Below are 22269 nucleotides of genomic sequence, written 5' to 3' on the forward strand. Positions count from 1 at the left end.
TGTGATCGGTCGCGTCTGTTAGGTGGGGCGAAGCACTGCTACAACAGCAACAACAACAACAGAGTTGCCTAGTAAACTTTTGTGCGCTAATTTTTTACCGTTTGCAGTTTTCTGCAAAAACACCTAATCAAAGTATGAAAAATTTTAGAAATATTTCGAAACATTTATGTAAAAGGGCAGATTATAAATATGTAATCTATTTATACTTATTTAATAATAAAAAGTTGATGTTTCCATATGCATGCATTCAAACAGGTCGATAGCAATATTTTTTTTGTTGCCACTACGGGCATAAGTTTCGCTCAAATGTGTGTACGTACGGCATACGTATACGTACGTTACACACGTCGGTGGGTAACTACAGCTTTATCCACATGCCCTCTGTCACTCAAACTCTCAATGTTGGTCCCGTCTGCTCGACAGAAGGGTTAGTGGCAGTGTGGCAACCAAATAAAAAACACAAAAAACCATAAATAAGCGACCAAAACAAAAAAGCTAAACGTCAATAGAAATCGTAGAATGTCAAATAATTTTTGATTTTCTCCGATAGAAATTTTGTTGTCAACCTTTTTTTCTGCACCTTTAATACAACTTATCGTGCATTTCATTGCCCATATACGGACTTCGCCCTTACTTGAGTACTCACTTGGCCATTAACAATTGCAAGGGAAAGATTTTTTCAATGAATTTGGACAAAAACGCATGCTTAAACTATTTGTAATATAACAGCAGTTTCCTAGGAGCACCAATTGAACGATAGAAACCTCCAAACACGCGCACTCGTATTCACTGCGTGTTGAAAGGAATAAATCAGAGCTAATCAATAAATTGCATGAATAATTAAAGATTGACAATTGATGAGGTGATAAATGCGTGAGTACTAAAAGGAGGCACTAAAAAGTTTTATTTTAACTTTTGGAGTGAACTAAATTAAACAGTAAGTTATTTTGTATTTGCAAATATGTATGTCAGGCGGCCGCATTTGATAGTTTTAAGCTAATTCATTAGGTATTGTGGACCATGGTCATTGTACCCAATATAAAGAAAAAGCTGTTCTTCAATAAACAGTTTTAAATCCATTCCAATTAGTCTCTATTTAGATGGTGCTGCTCTATCACAGCAGCCTTACTTATTTACCTGCTGGGTACGCGGCCATAACCCAATGTGGTTGATAAACGACATTTTGAGCCCCAAGCAATCATTCAGTTGTAATAGTTTTATTAACTGAAAAAACAGTCCTTCGTCGGTATTAAGAAGGATACTCGACTATGCTTGAACTTCGAAGCTAACTTGAGTGGAGATGAAATAAAATATAAGCTTAAACTTATTTTTTATTTTTTTATGATAAAGATTTTGAGAACGCTAATCAAAATTTACAGAATCAGATAGAAGTTTTCAGTTCTGAAATTTATTCTTTAAATCTTGTCTTTAATTCATCTCAAACTAGCATTTTGCATTTTTTCAAGGGAACCAGTAAAGTTGGATCTGTAACCATTAATAATCAAAGAATTCAACAAGTTAAGAAAGTTAAGATTCTAGGTCGAATGGTGAATAACTTAATGAATGCTAATGATCATCACTCAAAAATTTTAAATGCGTCCTTTTCTCAGATTAATTTATTTAAGTGTCTTACAAATATCAAATCTGGTTTACATCCAAAAACAGCTTTAAATCTTTACAAATCGTTAGTTAGATCAAAAATTGAATATGGTATTACTACTTCAACAAATGTGTCTAGTAACACTTATAAGAGTATAATGACTTTACAGAATAAATTTTTACGTAGGTGTCTTTGTTTGACTCCATCAACTCCGATATAATTAATATATGCGCTTGCTTATGAATTACCTCCAGCAGAAAGGGCACAATGGCTCAAGGCCAAGGAACTTTTTAAGCTTTTTATTCTTAATGATCCAATAATTGGCTCTATAACTAGTAATCCATTTATTAACTCCCATATACTAATACTTATTTACGTTTTCAGGATGTTTTTGACAATATTGATACGATTAACAGTGGTTCTTTGTCGTGAAATTTAATTATAATCACTAATACACTTCGGTCGAAAAAAAGATTGTACGCCTAAGGAACAAATTTTATCTTCTTATAATTCTCTTATTTATGACTATGTTAATAGTGGTTTTACAGTTGTTTACGGATTGATCTTCAAACGGTAATACGGGATGTGTAATTTATACTTTAAAGAATAATGAAGAACATCTGTTTAAGATACCTTTTAAATCTTCATCTTCATTTGTTGAAATTCTAGCCATTAAGGAAGCTATTATTATTGCAATAAATAACAATATTTCTTCCCAAGGCAGTCGCTTCCCAAGGCAGTCGGTTCTATGTACCGGAGCGACTCGGAATTTTTCCCGACCAAGGACTGTCATTTCAGTGTGGCCCCATTTAATTTGTTTCGTCCCTCCCACAAATTGTCATCCTCCCAGCAGCTCCTTGCAGCAGGACTGGTACATATTCTCTTACTACGGGAAGGTATCGAACCCAATCCGGGTCCGTCTCCTGACCCCGGTCCTGAGAAATGGTTTTGCTGCATTTGCCAGAAAAGAATCTTTTTAGGGCGGTCATACTCTGTTCAGTGTGTCTGGTGCAAGGGATGGTTGCATCGGACAGGTTGTTCTGGGCTTGATCCCAAAACCCGACGTCCACGTAACTTTTATAAATCTTTTGTGGCTCCTTGCTGCACACGCCCAAGGGCGTCCCGTAGTCTACGCCTAAGCGTATCCCCACTACCTTCCAGCAGCTTCGCTGCTCAGCAAGCCACAACACACGCCCAAGGGCGTCCCGTAGTCTACGCCTAAGCGTATCCCCACTACCTTCCAGCAGCTTCGCTGCTCAGCAAGCCACAACAAGTACCCGCTGCTGCTCGCGCCCCACGGCGCCAACAACTCAAACAGCTGATACCACTCATAACTACTACCTTCGTAGTAGAGCTGGTAGCAATGCTGAGCATCAGCCCCTGCCCCCGTCTTCTTCCCCCCCCCCCCCCCCCCCCTCTTTTCTGGCAGCAATCGTGCAGGTCAGGGAAACAGACTCTTAGTCCCTGCCTCCGTTTGCACCGTTTGCCAGCACAGAATATATAGGTTTGCGACATCCGCTTAATGCAGCTCCTGCCTTGGGTGGTGGCACTTTCCTAGATGCTCTGGTCTCCGCGACGGCAACCCCTCGACGGGTTTCATCGCGCCATGTTGCCAGGTCGCAAACCCAAATCATCCGGGTACCCCAATGCTTGCCCAAGGGCGCCCAGTCCCAAGGCCACAACAGCAATTGCGTCCTGGCCTTCCACAACCTAGGCGTAGTCACCCCTCACTTACCCCTAGAGTGGCGGCGTCACCCCTCATGCACTTCAGAATTCTGCAGTTCAACTGTAATGGACTAACTGGGCAGATTACGGAGATAGTCGATTTCATGAAGCGGCACAACATCCGCATTGCTGCGATTCAAGAGACTAAACTCACAGCAAGATCTGCATTGCAGACCTGCTCTGGTTATAATCCACAGGATAGACCACGAGAGCGGAAATGGGGGCGGCCTCGCGTTTATTATACACCACTCTGTGCAATATCATATATTTGATCCTGGCATCGACCGCAGTGACAATGTCTTAGAACGTCAAGGCCTATCTGTCCGGTCAGGCGATGCAAATCTAGAAATCATCAACATCTACATCCCTCCTGTCACCTGTTGCCCCAGTGGATACCACCCTAATATCGAGGCCTTACTCACTGGCAACAATCGCATTATCTTAGGCGATTTCAATGCCCATCACGACCTATGGCATTCAAACTTGCGGGCGGACAGTAGGGGTGAGATGTTGGCGGATCAAATAGACGAAACGACGTTCTGCACAATAAACGGAGACGTATGGTAGGAAGCTGTCATAGCTCGCCAGATATCTCAATCGTGAGCGCAGAACTCGTAAACTGCGTCAACTGGCAGCCGATGGTAACATTGGCATCCGACCACCTGCCCATACTTATTTCGTTCGAGCGTACCGCCGACTTCATCGTCACCGAAAAACGCACTTTCATAAACTTCAAAAAAGGAAAGTGGGAAGAATATAAATCTGCAACAGACAGCAGCTTTGCTGCCCTCCCTATCCCGAAAAATTTAATTAAAAGAGATATTTATAATAAATGGTATTCTAGTTTTATTGATTATTCAATTGATCATCCAAATCTTTTTGCGTCACTTTTTCTTGAGTGGAATAATTCCCTGTGGTGTAAAAATTTATGTTTTTCTACAACTGACATTAAAAGGCTTAATCGAATATTGACGGGTAATACTTATGACAAGGCTTATTTACACAAAATTAAGGTGTATAATTCATCACTGTGCAGTTGTGTGGAAATTGACAATTATATTCATAGAACTTTTTATTGCAGTCATTATTCTCAGTTAAGAGCTAATTTTAAAATTTTCACAAATGATATTGATTTTAAATCTATATTTCAATCTAAGGACATTACCAAGATCACTCAGCTTTTACGTTTTTATTAAATATCTAATATTAAATTTTAATATTCTTTAATATTCGTCATTCAATTATTTAAAAATTTTTTATTCTTTTTAAGCAGCCACTTATTTAACTTTTGCTATTGTTTTATATTTCAATTGTTTGATTTGTTTTATACCGATACCTCTTTTTTTTTTGGATGTTAAGAGGATATAAGTTTTTTTTTGCAGAGATTATAACATTTGTACTCGGATTTCATTACCTACAATTACTTGGATTTGAATACAACATTTCTGGAATACATAAATATATACTTGGATTCGTTTATCTACAATTACTTGGAATTGAATACAACATTCTTGGAATTCATTTGGTTTATGGAGACTTAGTTTCTCTGCCATTGATTTAAAGTTCAAAAAAAAAAAAAATTATGATATCTGTAGGAAGTTATGACCTGGGGCTCGTTTCACAAGAATACAACATGTCTTGATTCATTTCCAGCGGAAACCTTTCTTGCGGTTGTACACTCCCATATTGTTGTAGTTCTGTTACAATAACAATCTGGGATTCGTGCGCTTAATTGAGGGTTTGTGAATTTCCTTCGAAAACAAAAAAGAAACTGCCTAGCTACTAGACAAATTTATCCGCCCACGGATCTTGTTTACAGCATGATTAGTAACAGTTCGGAGGTATCAGTTCGAAACTGTCACTTTCCGTAACTGTCTCAATTAGTTTTTCCAAATCGGAGCTTATCTACATATTTTGATTTAATTTTATTTTTGTATTTATTATTATTTTTGTATCTACAGAACCGCTACACAATCCCTCGAATCAAGTGGGTGTTTTAGTCCCTTCTTACGATAGGCGTGCCTGCTGCGGCTATATTTAAGCCCCCTAACCCGCTGTTGTTGTTGTTGTAGCGATAAGGTTACTCCCCGAAGGTTTTGGGGAGTGTTATCGATGTGTTTGGTCCTTTGCCGGATACAATCCGGTACGCTCCGGTAACACAGCACGATTAAGGTGCTAGCCCGACCATCTCGGGAACAATTTATATGGCCATATTAAACCTTCTGGCCATCCCTCCATCGCTACCCCCAAGTTCCATGAGGAGCTTGGGGTCACCAGAGCTTCGTCTGTTAGTGAAACGTCGCTCGAAAGTGAAGTTGACAATTGGGTTGGTGAAGCTATATATTGCACTACACAACCCCTTGAATCCCTCTCCTAACCCGCTAAAGGTGTTTTTTGATTTTCAATCATATACAAAATAAACCTATATGAAAGAAAGTTTAAAACACCATTTGGAACAATAATATTCAAAATTCAATATGAGTTTAAAGATACCTACAAATTCTCCTTTCTATACTAGATATAATCAATTGGGCTACAAAACAATATACTCCAAAAGTTTCAATAACAAACTTCACGGACATTTTTTCTTAAGTTATCGAAAAAATGAAGCATTTAATTGACGAAATTTGATAAAAATGTTGTGTCCTTTGTTGTTGTATGCACTTTAGCTATGGTATTACATTTTTGTCTAATAACGAATTTTTTTTCTAGCCGCGAAATCAGATTAGAGTCTACATCGAAGGACCAGCAATCAACAATTACTTACAGTCCTGTCAGTCCAGCAGCCTAAGCAGCATTTCTTCGAGTATGTTCGGAAGCCTGGGTGATTTTGTTACACGGCATCGTCGAAAATTTATTGTTACGGGCGTTTTAGTTGGCGGTTCTTTTGTAGCAATCAAATATGCGCAACGTAAACTTATTGAATTCCAAGAACGACAAGCGCGTGAATTTTTCGAAAAGACTAGACGTATGCAACATTTTGAATCGACAGAACGTACATGTAATCAAGTAATCTTGAGTATGAGCGCCGAATTATACTCGGCCATAATACGTGAATGCAGCACGGATTCGCTACTTGAGCAGCTACGTCAAAATCCATCGAACAAATTGGAATTGTGGGAAAAAATGAAAATTGTTGCTTTCACGCGACTCACCACATTCATTTATGCCGCTTCGATGCTAGTCTTAACCTTACGTGTACAATTAAATTTACTTGGTGGTTATTTATATCAAGATATCACAACCGAAAAGAAACAAATAACAGATGAACTAAAACAACAATATCTCTCACTTATACAACATTTCATACAAGAAGGTGGTTTAAACGAATTAGTGCGCACTATACGTGCTAAAGTAGTGGCTATCATGAAACCGTTGCCGCTAACTAAACGTTTCAGCTTATCAGATTTAGAACAACTCTTCTGGACATTACAAATGTCTATCAATAGTGATGTGGGCGATACAAATGGTAAAATGGCTACATTTTTACTACCATCTCAAGTGCCAGAATATAATTTAGCTGGACCGCTGTTACAAAAAATGTATAGTGAAACATTAGATTTGCTGGAAAGCGATGATGCTTCATCAGTTTGTTTGAATAATATTTGTCGTGGCTTTTCTTTAACCGTTGATGCAATTGCTGAAAGTATGGGTGAAACTGTGTCATTAACACAACAAACAGCTCAACCTGCAGCCCAAGACAATGTAACAAGCACACAAAACAATAATGCGAGTGGTGGCGATAATGCTGCTGTAGCTGTAAAATCAAGTAACAATGTACTCAATATAAATAGCATAGAAATGGCTTTAGCCAAACTAATACCAATTGTTAGTGGACTAACATCAAAAGGCTTCGATCAATGGACACGACCACAAAATTTGGCTACATCATTGATAACATTCTATGTATTAGATGAAAAGAGTAAAGTATTCGGCGCGAATGTATATGAAACGTTTAGCTCTACATAAGCGCACTAGTAATGTTAATATATATGGCCTTTAAACCTTGTACATAACTTTTATGAAATGTAGCAAAAGTCTGTAACAAACGCCTATTATACTTTAACATTCTTAAAGCCTGCGCTTGAAAACATTACATCTCATCAATGCATGTGTGTACGTCTGTCTGTCGCAACTGTTGAAATTTAAAAATTTTTTTTAAATATTTTTTTCGAATGCATATGCGTATAAATATATATTTTTACACTTCTACGATGTATATATAGGTAATGGACCGTTAATTTATAAAACGGGGAGTTTGAATAGTACACTTCTTGATTAAAAAAAAAAAAAACTTCTTGATTATGTATTTATTTATGTATTTATTTGGTATTTGATTATGTATTTATACCACAAGTGTATATGTATATTTATTTTGCATAAAATGTAGCATCACCTTGGTAGTACATTTAAAATTTAAGGGTAGACGGTAAATTAGAAAGTATGTATTTTATAACCTGCCTCCAAATTCCAGCGTCCGCTAACGCTAAAACTCCATCGCCTAAAATCTCTAAAACGACATCAAGTGCTCAAAAACGCATGCAACACTTACTACCAAGTCGTATGTAAAAGTATAGGAATTAGAGTGTTGCTGCTTGTGAACATGTGGTACTAAATGTTGGATACTTTACTGCGCACTGTATTCTGCTCTAGATATTTTCGGCGATGGAGTTCTAGCGTTAGCGAAAGCTTTAATTTGGGGGCTGCTCCTACATTCTGGAAATTACAAGTGCACCTTTAAAATATGCAATAATTACTTAAGTATATTATACTGGTAGAAGCAATACCCGACGCTCATAATGTGTCTTGCAGAAATCCCAACGTTTCCAAGTCGTGTTTTTGTAGATACAAATGTAATGTACATGGAAAACGTTACACGAAATGTTGCATACTTTGAAGCGCACATCATGTGTTAAGTGTTTTTTTGGAATTAAGCTGAAAAGTCAGCGATTTACGGAGCCCCATTGGCTGTATGCTCCTGACAGGTAAAAAAATTGGGCTAATAATCATACAAATTTTAATTAAATTTTACACACAAAAAATTATATTGTAGTGAAAACTCCTCGAGATATGCCATAAATGCAATTTATACAGGCAATCACTTTAAGAGATATTTTATATCTAACTCATGTATAAAAAATATTAATTCATTCCAAAATATGTACCAAATAAAAATGTGTTTCAATGTTAACTAAAGCGCTGTATTTTATTAATATTGTTTGAAACAATATTTTCTCTAAGCTGGTAACAAATTTGAAATCATCTAATTAATTTGCAATATTTATAAGTTTAAAATATATGAAATAATTAAAAGTAAAAATGCCAGCATTGCGTGTAGTTTTGTTTAGTAAGTTAAAATCTAGTTCCACTCTTCACTCAAATTTACTTTTTGATATTGATATAAGTGAAAAGGTTTCTGTCCATGGTGGTAAAAGACATCATATTTTTATATTCAGTACTGGAAATCACTTATCGTCGGTTGAGTGGAAGTGCACTCTATCTCGTTTGCCGCCTTAAAAATGTTCTAGAACAGTCTGTTAATATAGAAAAAAAACAAGCTTGAGATTTCTGCGCTATAACTCAGAAACGGTGGCATACAAAATACAACAGACATAACTTGTGGTGAATTTGAAAATCTACAACTACGCAACAGCTGCGTCACTGTTGAAAGTTAAAAGTCCAACGGAGAATCGCTCTTGTCAGCAAGTACTATATATTGAGTAAGCAAGTGGGACCTACATTTCTCTCGTCGTTGTTCTTGTATTAACGATAAAGAAACTCCCGAAGGTTTTCGGGAGTGATATCGATGTTGATGGTCCTTTGCCGGATATAGATCGGTACGTTCCGGTAACAAAGCACCATTAAGGTACTACCTCGACCGTCTCGGGAACGATTTATATTACCACATTAGTAGGTAGTAAAAGGGTGCTTACTATGGACAAAAAAATAACCGAAATCTTTACTTTTATTTGAATACATAGTAAAATTGTTTAACCCTCGCTACGAAATGTCAATACAAAGCATGTAGACGGCATCTCTTATAAACGAGAGATTTCGTCAATTAAATGCTTCATTCAATATTTTTTGGAACTTGGGGGTGGGGAGGGAGGGATGGCCTGAAGGTTTAATGTGGCCATATAAATCGTTCCCGAGATGGTCGGGTCAGCACCTTAATGGTGCTGTGTTACCGGAGCGTATCGGATCTGTATCCGACAAAGGATTATCACATCGATAACACTCCCAAAGCCTTCGGGGAGTAACTAATCGCTACAACAACAACAACAACGGCATCTCCATTATTTAAAGTGTAATTTGTATCAAATTTTGAAGCTGTACGAGTTGGTGTGATCTTTAACAAATAGGATGGAAGTCCCACCCATTTTCCAAAATTTAACTCACTTTATATTATTCCAGTTCTCGAAATTTTCGATACCAAAATCGTGCTTTTTTAAAAATTTCAAAACCTCGAGAAGTCTGCATTCGAATTTCGAATTTTCGGAATTTTTTTGAGTGTGCAGTTTTCCTGCCCAATCCAATAAAGTGTAAGTTACCAAAAAGTCTCTCGAAAATCGCATTTTTCAGATTTTCTTTCATATAAATCTACATCTTTTCAAGTTTATAACGAGAAACTGTAAGATTATATTGAGAATATATAAATAATGAGAAATATGATTTTTTATTGAGAAAATACGAATTGATAATGTGAAATGTAAATAGATATTGTGAATATATAAATTGATACTGAGAAATATAAATTGATATTGAGAAAATACAAACTGATAATGAGAATATATAAATCAATAGTGTTACCAGAATTTGTTTGACTACCAAACGGAAGAACCCCAATCAGGTGCCAAAACATATGTTATAGAATAACTGCGTCCTTTTGGCAAATTTTAGCAGTTTTCTAGGACCCAGCTTAATTGCTGCATCGAGATCTGGCAAATCTGCCGCCCCTGATAGCTGGAGTCTGGACCTGGCGAGGGTAGGACACGAACACAGAACGTGATCATCCGTTTCTTCCTGAGCTCACACTTCCTACATTTGCCGTTACTGACGAGACCTAACTTATAAGCATGTGATGCCAGAAGGCAGTATCCAGTGCCCCAGAGCCTTAAGTCTTCTCTCTTCAGAGATATGAGCCATTTTGTGAGTCTAATATTGTAGGCTATGCAAATCATCTTAGCAATTTTGCAGCCCAACGCTTTTTTCCAAGCCTTTCCTGCTTGATGGATCATATGCAACTCCTGTCTCCTTTTGTTTTCTCCCAAACGGATTGGGACGTCTATCGTCTCACTCAGCGAGTGTTGCACCCTCCTTTGCCAACTCATTTGCCTTTTCGTTACCTTCTATCCCTTTGTGACCGGGGACCCAGTAAAGATGTATGGTCCGGCCTAAGCGAAGTTTTCCCAATGCTTCTTTGCATTCCAGAACATATTTTCCGGACTCACCTTCACCCTTTGCATACTCAAGATACTGCAATCCTAGCTCGCAGACCCCAGACCAGTTTACTTATGGCACATCACAATTAAAATTTTGTATGTTCTATGTAGTTACACTTCTCATTATCGCTTTGTATTTTCTTAATATTAATTTATATTTCTCATTATCAACTTATATATTCTCAATATGAACTTTTGTTTCTCAATATGAACTTTTATTTGCCATTATCAATTAGTATTTTCTCAATATAAAGTTACATTTTCAATATAAACTTATATTTTCTCATTATATACTTGAAAAGGTGTAGTACGAAAATTTTTGAAATTTGTTTTGGTTTTTTTGTTGGTTTAATGTTTTTCTTTATGCAAGCAAAATCGAAAATACTCTTCGTGAAAAAATTGCTAAAAATCATTGCGAATATGGTTATCAACCAACTGCTCAGGCAGTTCGACGGAGGGCCCGTCAATCAGATGGCGTTGTAAGTGTCATAAGTGGAAAGTGTCTTCAAAAAATTAGCTCTTTGATGGATCGGGCGCTTCAGTATATACATACCCGGACATCATACATACATAACTCCGCCAAAGAGGAGAAGACGGATATGATCTTGTTTATTAAGAGGTATAAGGTCCCGAATTGGTCTGTGCCTAAGCTGGGATGGATTACACTAAAACAGAAACCTTGTACAAAATATTTAGGGGTCATTCTAGATAAGTATTCTGGGATGGATTACACTAAAACAGAAACCTTGTACAAAATATTTAGGGGTCATTCTAGATAATAAGTGTGGGAAGGCGGCAACGGCACTTTATGCATATAAAAGAATGCTGGTGTGTAGGTGGAATCTATGGAGTCCTTATTTATTGGATAACCACACAAAAAATAACATCACAAAAAATTAGAAGAGATATGCAGGCTAAAGTTCAAAAGACAACCTCGACGGCTGCACTGTATGCCATTCAGCACATTTCACCAGTAGACCTGGTGGTAAAGAACATGGCTTTAACAACTGCAACGAGGCTCAGTGCCTCGAGGCAGCTTGAGCGCACACTATACGGCCATAGCAGTCGTCATTACAGGACGAACAGACTGCCTGATTCCACAGCTGCGCTTCGGAGGAACTCTTAGAGCCACAATAGAGGTGAATGGTTGGCGCAAGGGTGCCCAAATGGTGGAGGAAGGGATACACGTGTACACCGATGGTTCCAAAGTAAAAGAAGGAGTAGGGTCTGCGGTATAATACGTAGATCCGGAAATAAACAAATCGTACAAACTTCCAGATTACTTTAGTATTTTATGCGGAAGTAGTAGCCGTAACCAAAGCAGTAGACACTGGAAGAAAAAAATTTAACTGCAGCCGCGTAAATTTTTATATTGGCATCCAAGCAACAATTAAGAAAATAATCACGCAGAGCGCGGCATCTAAAAGTGTGCTAGAGTATATGTCATCCCTGAAAAGAATACGGGTAGGGCGTTGTGTGTCTCTATATTGGGTTCCAGGACATATGGGAAAAGATAGGAACAAAAGAGTGGATAAAAAGGGTGAATTCCTCAAAGCTTGTACCGTAGACGTCCCAATAAGATTGGGGATATTAAGAGAAGGCGGGAGCTGGATTCGCCCTGTGCCACGAGAGTCATGAGTATTAATAGACCATTAATAGCAACCGTACGTCACCTTTGTGCGTGACCGCCAAACAGCCACAAATGATTTAAAGAAATTGTGTTCGCGACGATTATTAGGAGTTAACCCCAGGTGAAACTACGCTTTGCACGAGATATACAGATAAAAGTGTGACATTTTATGCATCTCTATTTCTCTTCAGCAGACGCAGCAGTACCAATTCCAAAGGCCGGGGTTAGATTCGAAGTCTCTCTGGAGTAGGTGAACGAGGGACAATCCTTTTTCGCAAGGAGCTACTCCTGAAAATATTTGAACAGTGTGCGAGATCTTGAGGCTAAACCCACGGATCTTTCCGAAATGGCCAACACGTTGATTTCCTTAAATACATACAAACAAAACCTTTCTTAAATATTATTTTTTTAAATAGAAAAAATCAAGCTCTTTAAAGTAAGAACACCGGCGTATGCCGGCGCGCCGCCCACGCCGCCGCCGATAAAGTGATCGGCGTAAACCTCTAATATATATATACATATTAGATTTTAAATAACTTCCCTCTTTGCGCCCCAACCAAAAAAAAGCACATCAACAATTCTCAACCAGTAACAACAATGGCGACTATGAACCTTCGATGAAAACAACAACGACGCCGTACTGTCTCTCGCAAACAAAACACAAACGAAAAAGGACATCAACATAGGCAGCATAAACTCACGCACATATACACATGCATATGCATGCACGCATTCATGTTAGCAATGCCTCTGCGCCCAAAAGTGTGCTATACCAGCTGATATTGATAAATGTTTGATTTGTTGTTGGTAGCTCTCAGTGGGCTGATTGGGTGGTGGCACAATGGTAAAAGGCAATAGGACAGTAACAAATTGTTAGATGTAGAGTGTTGTGATGCCGGCAGAGAAATAATATGACAGCTGTGCAAATGATTTATCTACGACGACGATAGCGAGAGTACAACACAAGCACAACACTGACGAGTGAAAAAACGGCTTGTTAAAGCCGAACGAAATGAATAGCAATAAAAGTTTGTGTAGCATAAGGAAAATTCAGTTTGATAGTTGCGTGAAAAGTCGTTACATCGTTGAAAAATATTGGTGTACGCAAGGCGTGCTTTTACTGCAAAATTAATCATCCTTAGGTTTGTGTATGTGTAAATTCAAAGTAAAAGAATTTTTTAACATGGAAAATGTGAAATTACTTTGTGTGTGTAGTAATATATGTAAAATAAACATAAATTTAAAATAAAAAGCCTAGTGGCCAAATCTTGAGTGATAAAAGTGTATGAATGTATGTATGCATATACGTATACAAATGCAACGATAAAGTAATATGTATACATTTAAAGCAACCAGCTTGCACACATATCCTTGTGTATTCTTCAAAAATAAAAGCTTAACTACTTGTAAGTAAATACACTGCCAAGGTATTTCATATTTATGCATATAGATATTTAAAGAAAAAGTGAGGTTAAATATTTAAGGATTAACTAAAAGTCCTACAACTGTAATTCTTGATTTATAAGTCAGTTTCATAATCAAGCAAAGCAATAGAGAAGCAAAATTAAATTAGAAACAATGGTTGACAGGAGACAACTGACGTGCTACGGTGGGCGCAGGATCAAAGGCTGCGCCGCAATTAGCAGTGGTCGACACATGCCAGCAGCCAATTTCAAGTTTTTAACCTTTGCATTATCGATTACCCAAAAAAAAAAATGAGACACAAAAAAAAAACAAAGTTAAATACATAATTCCTTTTCACTTCATTAGTCCTTTCCACCTTTTAACGTATCCAAGTGTGTAAGCCAAGGAGTCATAGGGGCACTAAGTGCAAGGCACACGCCATGACTTGAGTGTTTATCTATTAAACACATATGTGTGTGTGTGAATGTGTGTATAACAACCCAGCAGTGTAACACAGCCATCAACATAGTCCAGCGAATTTAACCTCAGCAGCTACGCTGGCTTTGCGGCCGCCGTGGTGTGGTGGTAGCGTGCTCCGCCTACCACACCGAAAATCGTGAGTTTAACTCCCGGTCAAAGCAACATCGAAAATTTAGAAAAAAGTGTTTCCATTAGAAGAAAGTTTGTCTAAGAGGGGTCGCCCCTCGGCAATGATTTGGCAAACATTCCGAGTGCCTTGCAGATGCCATTCGGAGTCGGCATAAAACATGTATGTAGGTCCCGTCCGCTAATTTGTAGGAAAAGCAAGTAAGGAAGGCTATGTTCAGATGTAATCGAACATTACATACTCAGCTGCCAAATTACAGCTTGCAAAACTTTTAAATTACCTTCCTTTAAAAGTGGGCGGTGCCACGCCCATTGTCCAACATTCTACTAATTTTCTATTCTGCGTTATAAAGTTTCATCGCTTTATCCGTCTTTGGTAATGAATTATCGCACTTTTTCGTTTTTTCGAAATTTTCGATTTCGAAAAAGTGGGCGTGGTTATAGTCCGATTTCGTTCATTTTAAATAGCGATCTGAGATGAGTGACCAGGAACTTACATACCAAATTTCATTCAGATACCTCAAAATTTACGCATGTTATCGTGTTTACGGACAGACGGACGGACGGACGGATGGACATGGCTAAATGAATTTCTTTTTTCTTCCAGATCATTTTGATATATCTGTCCCGATTAGTTATGCCGTTATGGGGTACCGTTATGCGAACAAAATTAATATACTCTGTGAGCTCTGCTCAGCTGAGTATAATTAAAAGGAGTACGACGCGAATTGGAAGAGAAGAGAAGCTCGGCCTAAAATATCTGCTGAGGTTATCACGCCTTGCATTTGGCGATATTATGGGAATGAAAGATGATGCACCAGCTAAGGAAGTATTTTTATCGGAACCCGCCTCTGTAAACAGCGACAGAGACAGCGGCACCCACGCCGCTTGACCAAGTAGCAAACGATTTAAACTACAAGTTAGCGCTTGTTCGCGCAACGAAGAAGCCACTAGCTGGCCTTTTTAGACGGCCATAACTGTTTAAACGGTTAAGCGCCAATTAAGTAAGTAAGTGAAACAGGAATGTAATAAGAAACTAGTAAAAGTCCAAAGGACCACATTCTTTAATTTGATTGACGTTTTCAGAACTGACATTCATTAATTGGCCATCATGCCAGTAATTGTCTCTTGGTTGAATGTTTGCTGTGCTGCCCGGCTGAAGAGACCGTACAAGTAGCGCTTTTTGATGCACATTCTCCTGTAACAAATTGTATAATATAACCTGTGTGTTTACTCAAACCATTTGGTTAGATCAGTAAACCTTCTGATGTCCTTAGCGGAACATTTTCACACCGCACCTAGGACGGGCAGCACAAAACTGCCTATAGCTCGGAACCTCGTCTTAGCCATGGCTGGGCATTCGAAGAGGAAATGTGTGACTGTTTCCTTACAACCATCCACACTACAGCTCCTGCACCTGAGGTTCTTATTCTCTCCGCGTGGAGGCCAAATTGCCACTGTCCTGTAATGACGGATGTGAACCTGAGTACCTTTTTCCTAGACATATTCAGTAGAGGCTCTGTTCCTCTCTGGTTGTAGTCAGTCCATGTTTGCTTGGTGATTTTGTAAATATCAAAAGACTACCAATTGCGTGTTGCGGGTTTCTTGATATTTATAAGCATGTCACTCTTTATTGATGAAAGTGGCCGGTGTACCGTGTCTGGCTCAGGGGTATCTAGTGATGTACCGACCTTTGCCTGTTCGTACGCTTTTTCATTGCTGTCAATGTTCCTCCGACCGTGTATTAAAATGAGTGTGATGGGCGCAAAGTTTGCTGCTTCGCTTAAGGCCCTCTTGCAGTTTACGACGGCCTTAGGGAACGTATGTATATAGTAACTCTAGTGTCTTGAGCGCTGCTTAACTGTCCGAGTATATGCGTTTCTTGGCGTCGCTTATCCAAATCTCTAACAAGAAAATACATAAACAGTTAACACCAAATAAGTAAGGTAGGCATTCCTTTCGGAAGAGGCGACTAAAGTCCACAGACTGTAAGATTGGTTGGTTAAAAAAATCGTTCCAAAGGAGGTCGGGGTGCTAGGACCGCTACCATCGCTGGACAGACTTCGACTTACCTCTTAATTGAAGTATTCGGTATTATTATTTTGGGTCGCCAAGGAAAGGTATACGTTGTTACCGCTCACCTATGATTTTAGATGGGTAGATATGTGTAACTGGCCTCCCTGCCTTGGGCGAAAAAAAGCAGCCTAGACTCAACTTAAGTCCACGTTAACTCTATTTATGTACCACAACTGGATATCCTTGCTTACTTAACTAGTTGGGTGGTAGTTTACGATTAGTTGGTATGACTGAATGGGCGATAATAAATGTGTGTACTAGTGGGTGTTGTCCGAAAGTAACCGCGCCAGCAATCTCATATGGACACAAGTAGGGTGCGTCGAATGGGTTCTTTCAATCTGATAAAAATATTTTTGATATCCAATTGCTCATACTCAGGGGGGTGTGCTTATAAACATGCTATAATATTGTATAATTTCGATTGTATTAGAAACGGGCGCGGGATAAAGGAAGTCGCGAAAACCTAATGAACTTGCGGTCTTCCGGTAAAATTGTTAAAAATATACATTTTTCTTCGCTTTAGTTTGATACCAAAGATACGAGCCCTTCGACACTTGCAGCCGGAATAATTCTTTCGCAGAACTTCCACTTGAACACATAAAGTTCCACGTCATCCGTTTAGGTTGGATAAAGGACTTGTAGAGCATTCTTTTTGTTCTCTAAGAGGCGGCTCTACTTGTGTATCAGCCATGTGGTACGTTATTGGCAATTCAGTCCATAGTAGCTACGTTTATTTTGTCCTGATTAGCATCCGAAAAAGAATATAGAAAATTGGTAGCAGTTTTGCTGTTTATGGGACCTACCTTCAGTTGAAACAAAAGTGGCTTAAAGAGATATCCAAAGACGAGTATTTATGTCAAGACTTTGATTCAAAGTCGAATCCTAACTTTTTACCATTTCAAAAGTTTTGTGCAAATCCGTTTCCTCAATTTATGAGGCGGGTCAGAATATTCTTTGCAAGATCATGATTAATATTAGGACCTAAAAGTGAGCACAATTGAAGCTGTACGTCTCCAAGCTAAACGGCAGAGTGGAAGATGGAAGTATTTTCAAGGGACGTAGACCTCCAACTTTCCTTCATACTTCCCGATCAATTCAATGTATTTCAGGCAAAAGTATCAGCCATTATAGAAGCCACGAAACGAAATCTTTATTTTTAGCGACAGCCAGGTGGCTATCAAATCTCTTGGTTCTTACTCGTTAAATTTTGAACTAATACTAAACTGTCGCTTATCGCTTCAATAGATGGCCCAACAAAACCGTTTACACCTTTCCCGGGACACAGGGTCTTTGAAGAAAACTGCATTGCAGACGAGCCTGCTGGGCAGGGTACCACCAAGCAGATTCTACCCGACAAAGAACGCTTATATACCCCTTGCCACGTGCAAGCTAATGCTAAAATAGCACATCCGCAGTCAAGCCGCGAAGGATGGCTGCTAACACGGAGGCGTCGAACATCATAGCAAAAAATTACAAGATACGATATACCGCAGACAAGAATTTGGGCTAAGCTTCTCTTACAATTTTCGTCGTACTCCTTTTGAATGCAGGATCTTCGGTGTGCATCTTTTGACACTCCTCTCGATTTTTTTGGACGTGTATTACATTGTCATGCTGTCATATATAACTACCGGAGCGCCTTATAGTCGGTGCTGCAAGTGTTGCAAGTAGTATAAAGAGAAGGAAACGTTGGTTCACCTCATCTGCGCGTATGTGGCGTGAGACAGCGCTTCCTAGGAGCCCCTTTTCTAGATGTTGTTGTTATTGTTGTAGCGCTAAGGACACTCCCCGAAGTCCATGGGGAGTCTTATAGATGTTGATGGTCCTTTGCCGGATGCAGATTCGGTACGTTCCCGTAACAAGCACCAAGGCGCCATCCCGAACATCTCGGGAACGATTTAGTATGACCACATGAAACCTTCAAGGCCAAACCGCCCTCCCACCCCCTGCATCCGTGAAGAACTTGGGGTCCCCAGAGCGAGGTGAGTTTAACAATTGAGTTGGAGAAGCTATATTTTGCGCTATCAACACCTTGAAAGGATTGCGCTACATAACCCCTTAAATCAATTTGGTATTTTAGACGCCTCTTACGAAGGCATTCCTGCCGCGGGTATATTCTAAGCCCTCTAACCCGATGGGGGCCCTTTCCAGATAGCCTGCGCCAGGTCGTGGAGTATGACTTCAAAGACTTCGTAGCCTTTATCAGGTTCTCAAAATGGTTCCAAGATAATAGATAATAGTGGTTTTTCGTGGTTACCCAACGGGCTGAATTGTTAATGGCTTATGCGTGCCCTCTGGCAGCCACTTTAGCCTAACCTAACCTAATTACTACTACAACACTTTTTCTCAACGCTTCCATTTTCTTTTTCCTTTTCACAACTTTATAATTACCTACCAATATTCAATTTAATCAACAAAACAAAGTAACACTCCAGGGTCCTTCAACTGTTAGATAATTATTAAAAAATTATTAACTTAATTTGCGATTAAAATGGCTCCGTAGATAATCCTAATGCGTTAAAATATGTTTGCATATTGGCCTCGGGTGTATTGAGCTTGGTAAATTGTAAAAGGTGGTGACATTTTGTGATGTGCACTATCATTAATTAACATAAATACTTTATTAAAAAATTACTGCAATATATTATATGATTTATGCGTTAGATATAACCAAAGGATAACTCTGATTACCCCATACTTATGGTAATACGATAAAAAATTTATATTCATACTTGTATAGGTATGTATGAATTAGAAAAAAGGATACACTTGCAATATATGTATGTGTGCATTAATACATATACATAGGCTTCCTGGGATATTAGGAGGTCTAATACATCCATCTATAAATAGCATACCTCCTCGCCTCTGCTTGCAACAAACTCGTGCATGACTTCGTCAACTTTTGAGTGGGTGTGTTATAAACAGAAGATTTTTTGTTTTTTATATTTTATTTTTTGCTTTGTTTTTAATATAATAGTCGATGCACCTATTGTGTTGAAAACAATGGCGCAGATAAGTCTAGTTGTATAATACATAAGTATAAAGCGCTGAAGGATGGCTTACCATAGGTGGTGTAAAGGGTACTGTTGGTATAAATATTTTGTTGAAAGTTCAGTATTGTTGTTTTGTCTGTGGGCCGTATCATGTCATATATAATATATACTACATTCATATACACTAAGAAAAAAAGGCGTACTCGGGAAGTTCGATGTGAAGACTTACAGGTGTACGTCTAGAAAAACAATGTTTTTAATTAACTAGAGCTCGCCCAGATATTGAAGTTAAATCACAACAGAGAGAGAGTGTTCATGCAAAATCTGGAAGAAAAGTACATACAGGAGCTGAAGTCTAAATTAGGCGTGTCAGTTTATGCTAGATAAGTGGATGACATAATATGCGTTTTAACTACTAAGAACAAAGAGATTGTACTGGAGTAACTTAACAAGCAGCACGGAAATATAAAATTTACAATGAAAACCGAAAAAGACGGAGGAATCAATATTGATAAAGTTGCCAAAAGATCTAACTATGACATATATAGAAATCCAACCGGTCCATGAAGACCTCACATAGACTGAATAAGTCCGTAGTGTTACCAGAAGTTTGTTTTAACGGCCAAACTGAAAAACCCTATCAAAAACCAGGACCTGTGTTATAAAATAATTCCGTCCTCTTGGCAAATACTAGAAGCTTCCTAGGATTTAGGCCACTTGCTGCTTCTAGATCTGACAGCTGTATCACTCCTAATAGCTGAAGTCTTAGCCTGGCAAGCGCAGGGCAAGAACACAGAACGTGCTCGATCGTTCCCTCCTCCAGCCGCACTTCCTACATCTGCTATCACTGAACAAGCCTAATTTAAAGGCATGTGACACCAGAAGGCAGTGTCCAGTCAGAATACCCGTCATAAGTCTACAGTCCTCTCTTTTTAATGATAGAAGCAACCTTGTTAGTCTAAGGTTGTAAGACCTGCTTATAATCTTCGACACTTTACAGCCCCGCGCTTGAACCCACGCCTTTCTTGCTTGGTCGATCATGTACACATCTCGCCTTCGCTTAATATCGCCCAGCCTAATTGGGACGTCTACGGAGCAAGCTTCAAGGGATGCGCCCTTCTTCGCTAGTTCATCCGCTTTTTCATTCCCATCTATTCCCATATGCCCTGGGACCCAATATAGATGTATGCTTCTCCCTGTTCCGATTCTCTACTGCTTACGCTCTAACACGCATTTAGATGCTGTGCTATGCGAGATTATTGCCTTAATTGCTGCTTGACTCTCAATATAAAAGTTAACACAATTGCAGCTTCGGCTATTTTCTTCCAGGGTTTCTACTGCTTTGGTTACGGCTACTATTTCCGCTTGGAAAACGCTACAGTAATCCGGCAGCCTGTAGGATCCGTTTATTTCCGGAACAGCACAGTATACCGCAGACCCTACTCCTTCCACTACTTTGTAACCATCTTTTGAGCACCCTTGCGCCAACCGTCCACCTCTATTATGGCCTTAAAATCGCCCTCGAAGCGCAGATAGGGAATCAGGTAATCTGTTCGTCTTGTGATTGATGACGCTATACTACTATGGCCGTATGGTCGGCGCTCAAGCTGCCCCGAGGCACAGAGCCTGGTTGCAGTTGTTAACGCTACGTTCTTTGCTACCAGGTCTACAGGTGGAATGTGCAGAATGGCATACAGTGCAGCTTTCGGGATTGTTTTCAGGGCTCCCGTAATGCTAAGCATTGATAGTCTGCATAACCCCTCTAATTTTTTGAGGTAGGTTGCTTTTTGTGTGGCTGTCCACCAAACAAGAACTCCATAGTATAGGATAGGGCTTACAATTTCCTGTAAAAACCCAATGAGAAAGAGAGGGCGATAAGCCCCACGTACACCCCAGCATTCTCTTACATGCATAAAGCGCCGTTGAAGCCTTCTTCACCCTCTCCTCCACTTTGTGCTTCCAGGCAGCTTACTGTCTAGGATGATTCCTAGATACTTTGTGCAAGGTTTCTCCTGCAGGGTCACCCCTCCTAACTTAGGCCTGATCAAATTTGGGACCTTGTACATCTTTGTAAAAAAGACCATATCCGTCTTATCCGCGTTGACTTTCAACCCAACATTTGATGCCCAAGTATGAATATCTCGAAGCGCCCGATCCATAAAACCAAAGGAAATAATGAAAAGGAAAATAATAACACCTGGACGACTATGACATATACTGGAAAAGCAACATATAAATTGGCAAACTTCTTTATAAAATACAACATTAACAGTAACTCAGAGGATCCGTTTAGCAGCCACGGCGTATACAAGCTTACCTGCGGATGCCAACATAGTTACATAGGAAGAACCGGACGGCAAATAAGAACGAGGTTCAGAGAACACATTAGAGATTACAACAAAAAAACACTGAATCCAAACATTATACCAGAGTTTAACTGCGCGAATCACATGGTCGAAAATGAATGTTCCCCAACAAACTTCAGTTAGGGTTCTTCACGTACATGCAAAAGGCTGACGTCTCAACGTACTCGAAAACATGGAAATCTATAAACAGAAAACATTCGATGGTAGAATAATAAACGAACAGATAAACACAGTTTCTGACACAATATTCGAGCCTTTAAAACTTGTTTACAAGAAACAAAGGAATCACACAGGTACAACAGACAAACACACAACAACAAATAAACACAAAACAATTAACGCACCAAAACAACAAACCCACAAAGAAGGTCAAACGACTAAAATTACGGACTTTCACCTGCCTCAGTCAGCCACACAAGTCGAT

At 39.1% G+C, this 22269-nt stretch overlaps 3 protein-coding genes across 6 annotated transcripts in view; 2 read left to right on the plus strand and 1 right to left on the minus strand.

The window, feature by feature from the left end:
* The window catches only part of LOC137252561 (pyroglutamyl-peptidase 1), a 29976-nt gene that overhangs the window by 4548 nt on the left and 3159 nt on the right, over positions 1–22269 (minus strand). The window lies entirely within an intron of this gene.
* Pex3 (peroxin 3) lies at positions 519–8521 on the plus strand. Of its 2 annotated transcripts, none has more exons than XM_067756901.1 (2): positions 519–937; positions 6038–8521. In XM_067756901.1, the coding sequence occupies exon 2, from the start codon at positions 6134–6136 to the stop codon at positions 7292–7294; it is 1161 nt and encodes a 386-aa protein (XP_067613002.1). In that variant the 5' UTR covers positions 519–937; positions 6038–6133; the 3' UTR covers positions 7295–8521. The 2 variants fall into 2 exon arrangements, with proteins under 2 accessions (XP_067613002.1, XP_067613001.1); XM_067756900.1 differs by having other exon boundaries at positions 521–873.
* FucTA (glycoprotein 3-alpha-L-fucosyltransferase A) overlaps positions 13485–22269 on the plus strand; it is a 59988-nt gene continuing 51203 nt past the window's right edge. The window contains exon 1 of one of the 2 annotated variants that reach the window (XM_067788471.1): positions 13485–13539. The gene's annotated coding sequence lies outside the window, so the exon portion shown is untranslated. Of the gene's footprint in view, positions 13804–22269 lie in introns of both variants that reach the window. The other variant, XM_067788469.1, reaches the window with a different exon arrangement.

The sequence above is a fragment of the Eurosta solidaginis genome, chromosome 5 (genome assembly GCF_040869045.1).
Source record: "Eurosta solidaginis isolate ZX-2024a chromosome 5, ASM4086904v1, whole genome shotgun sequence".
NCBI classification, from domain to species: domain Eukaryota; kingdom Metazoa; phylum Arthropoda; class Insecta; order Diptera; family Tephritidae; genus Eurosta; species Eurosta solidaginis.

Excerpts from the sequence above, each read along its gene's own strand:
- Pex3 (XM_067756901.1), top strand. The coding sequence starts at position 6,134 with ATGTTCGGAAGCCTGGGTGATTTTGTTACACGGCATCGTCGAAAATTT.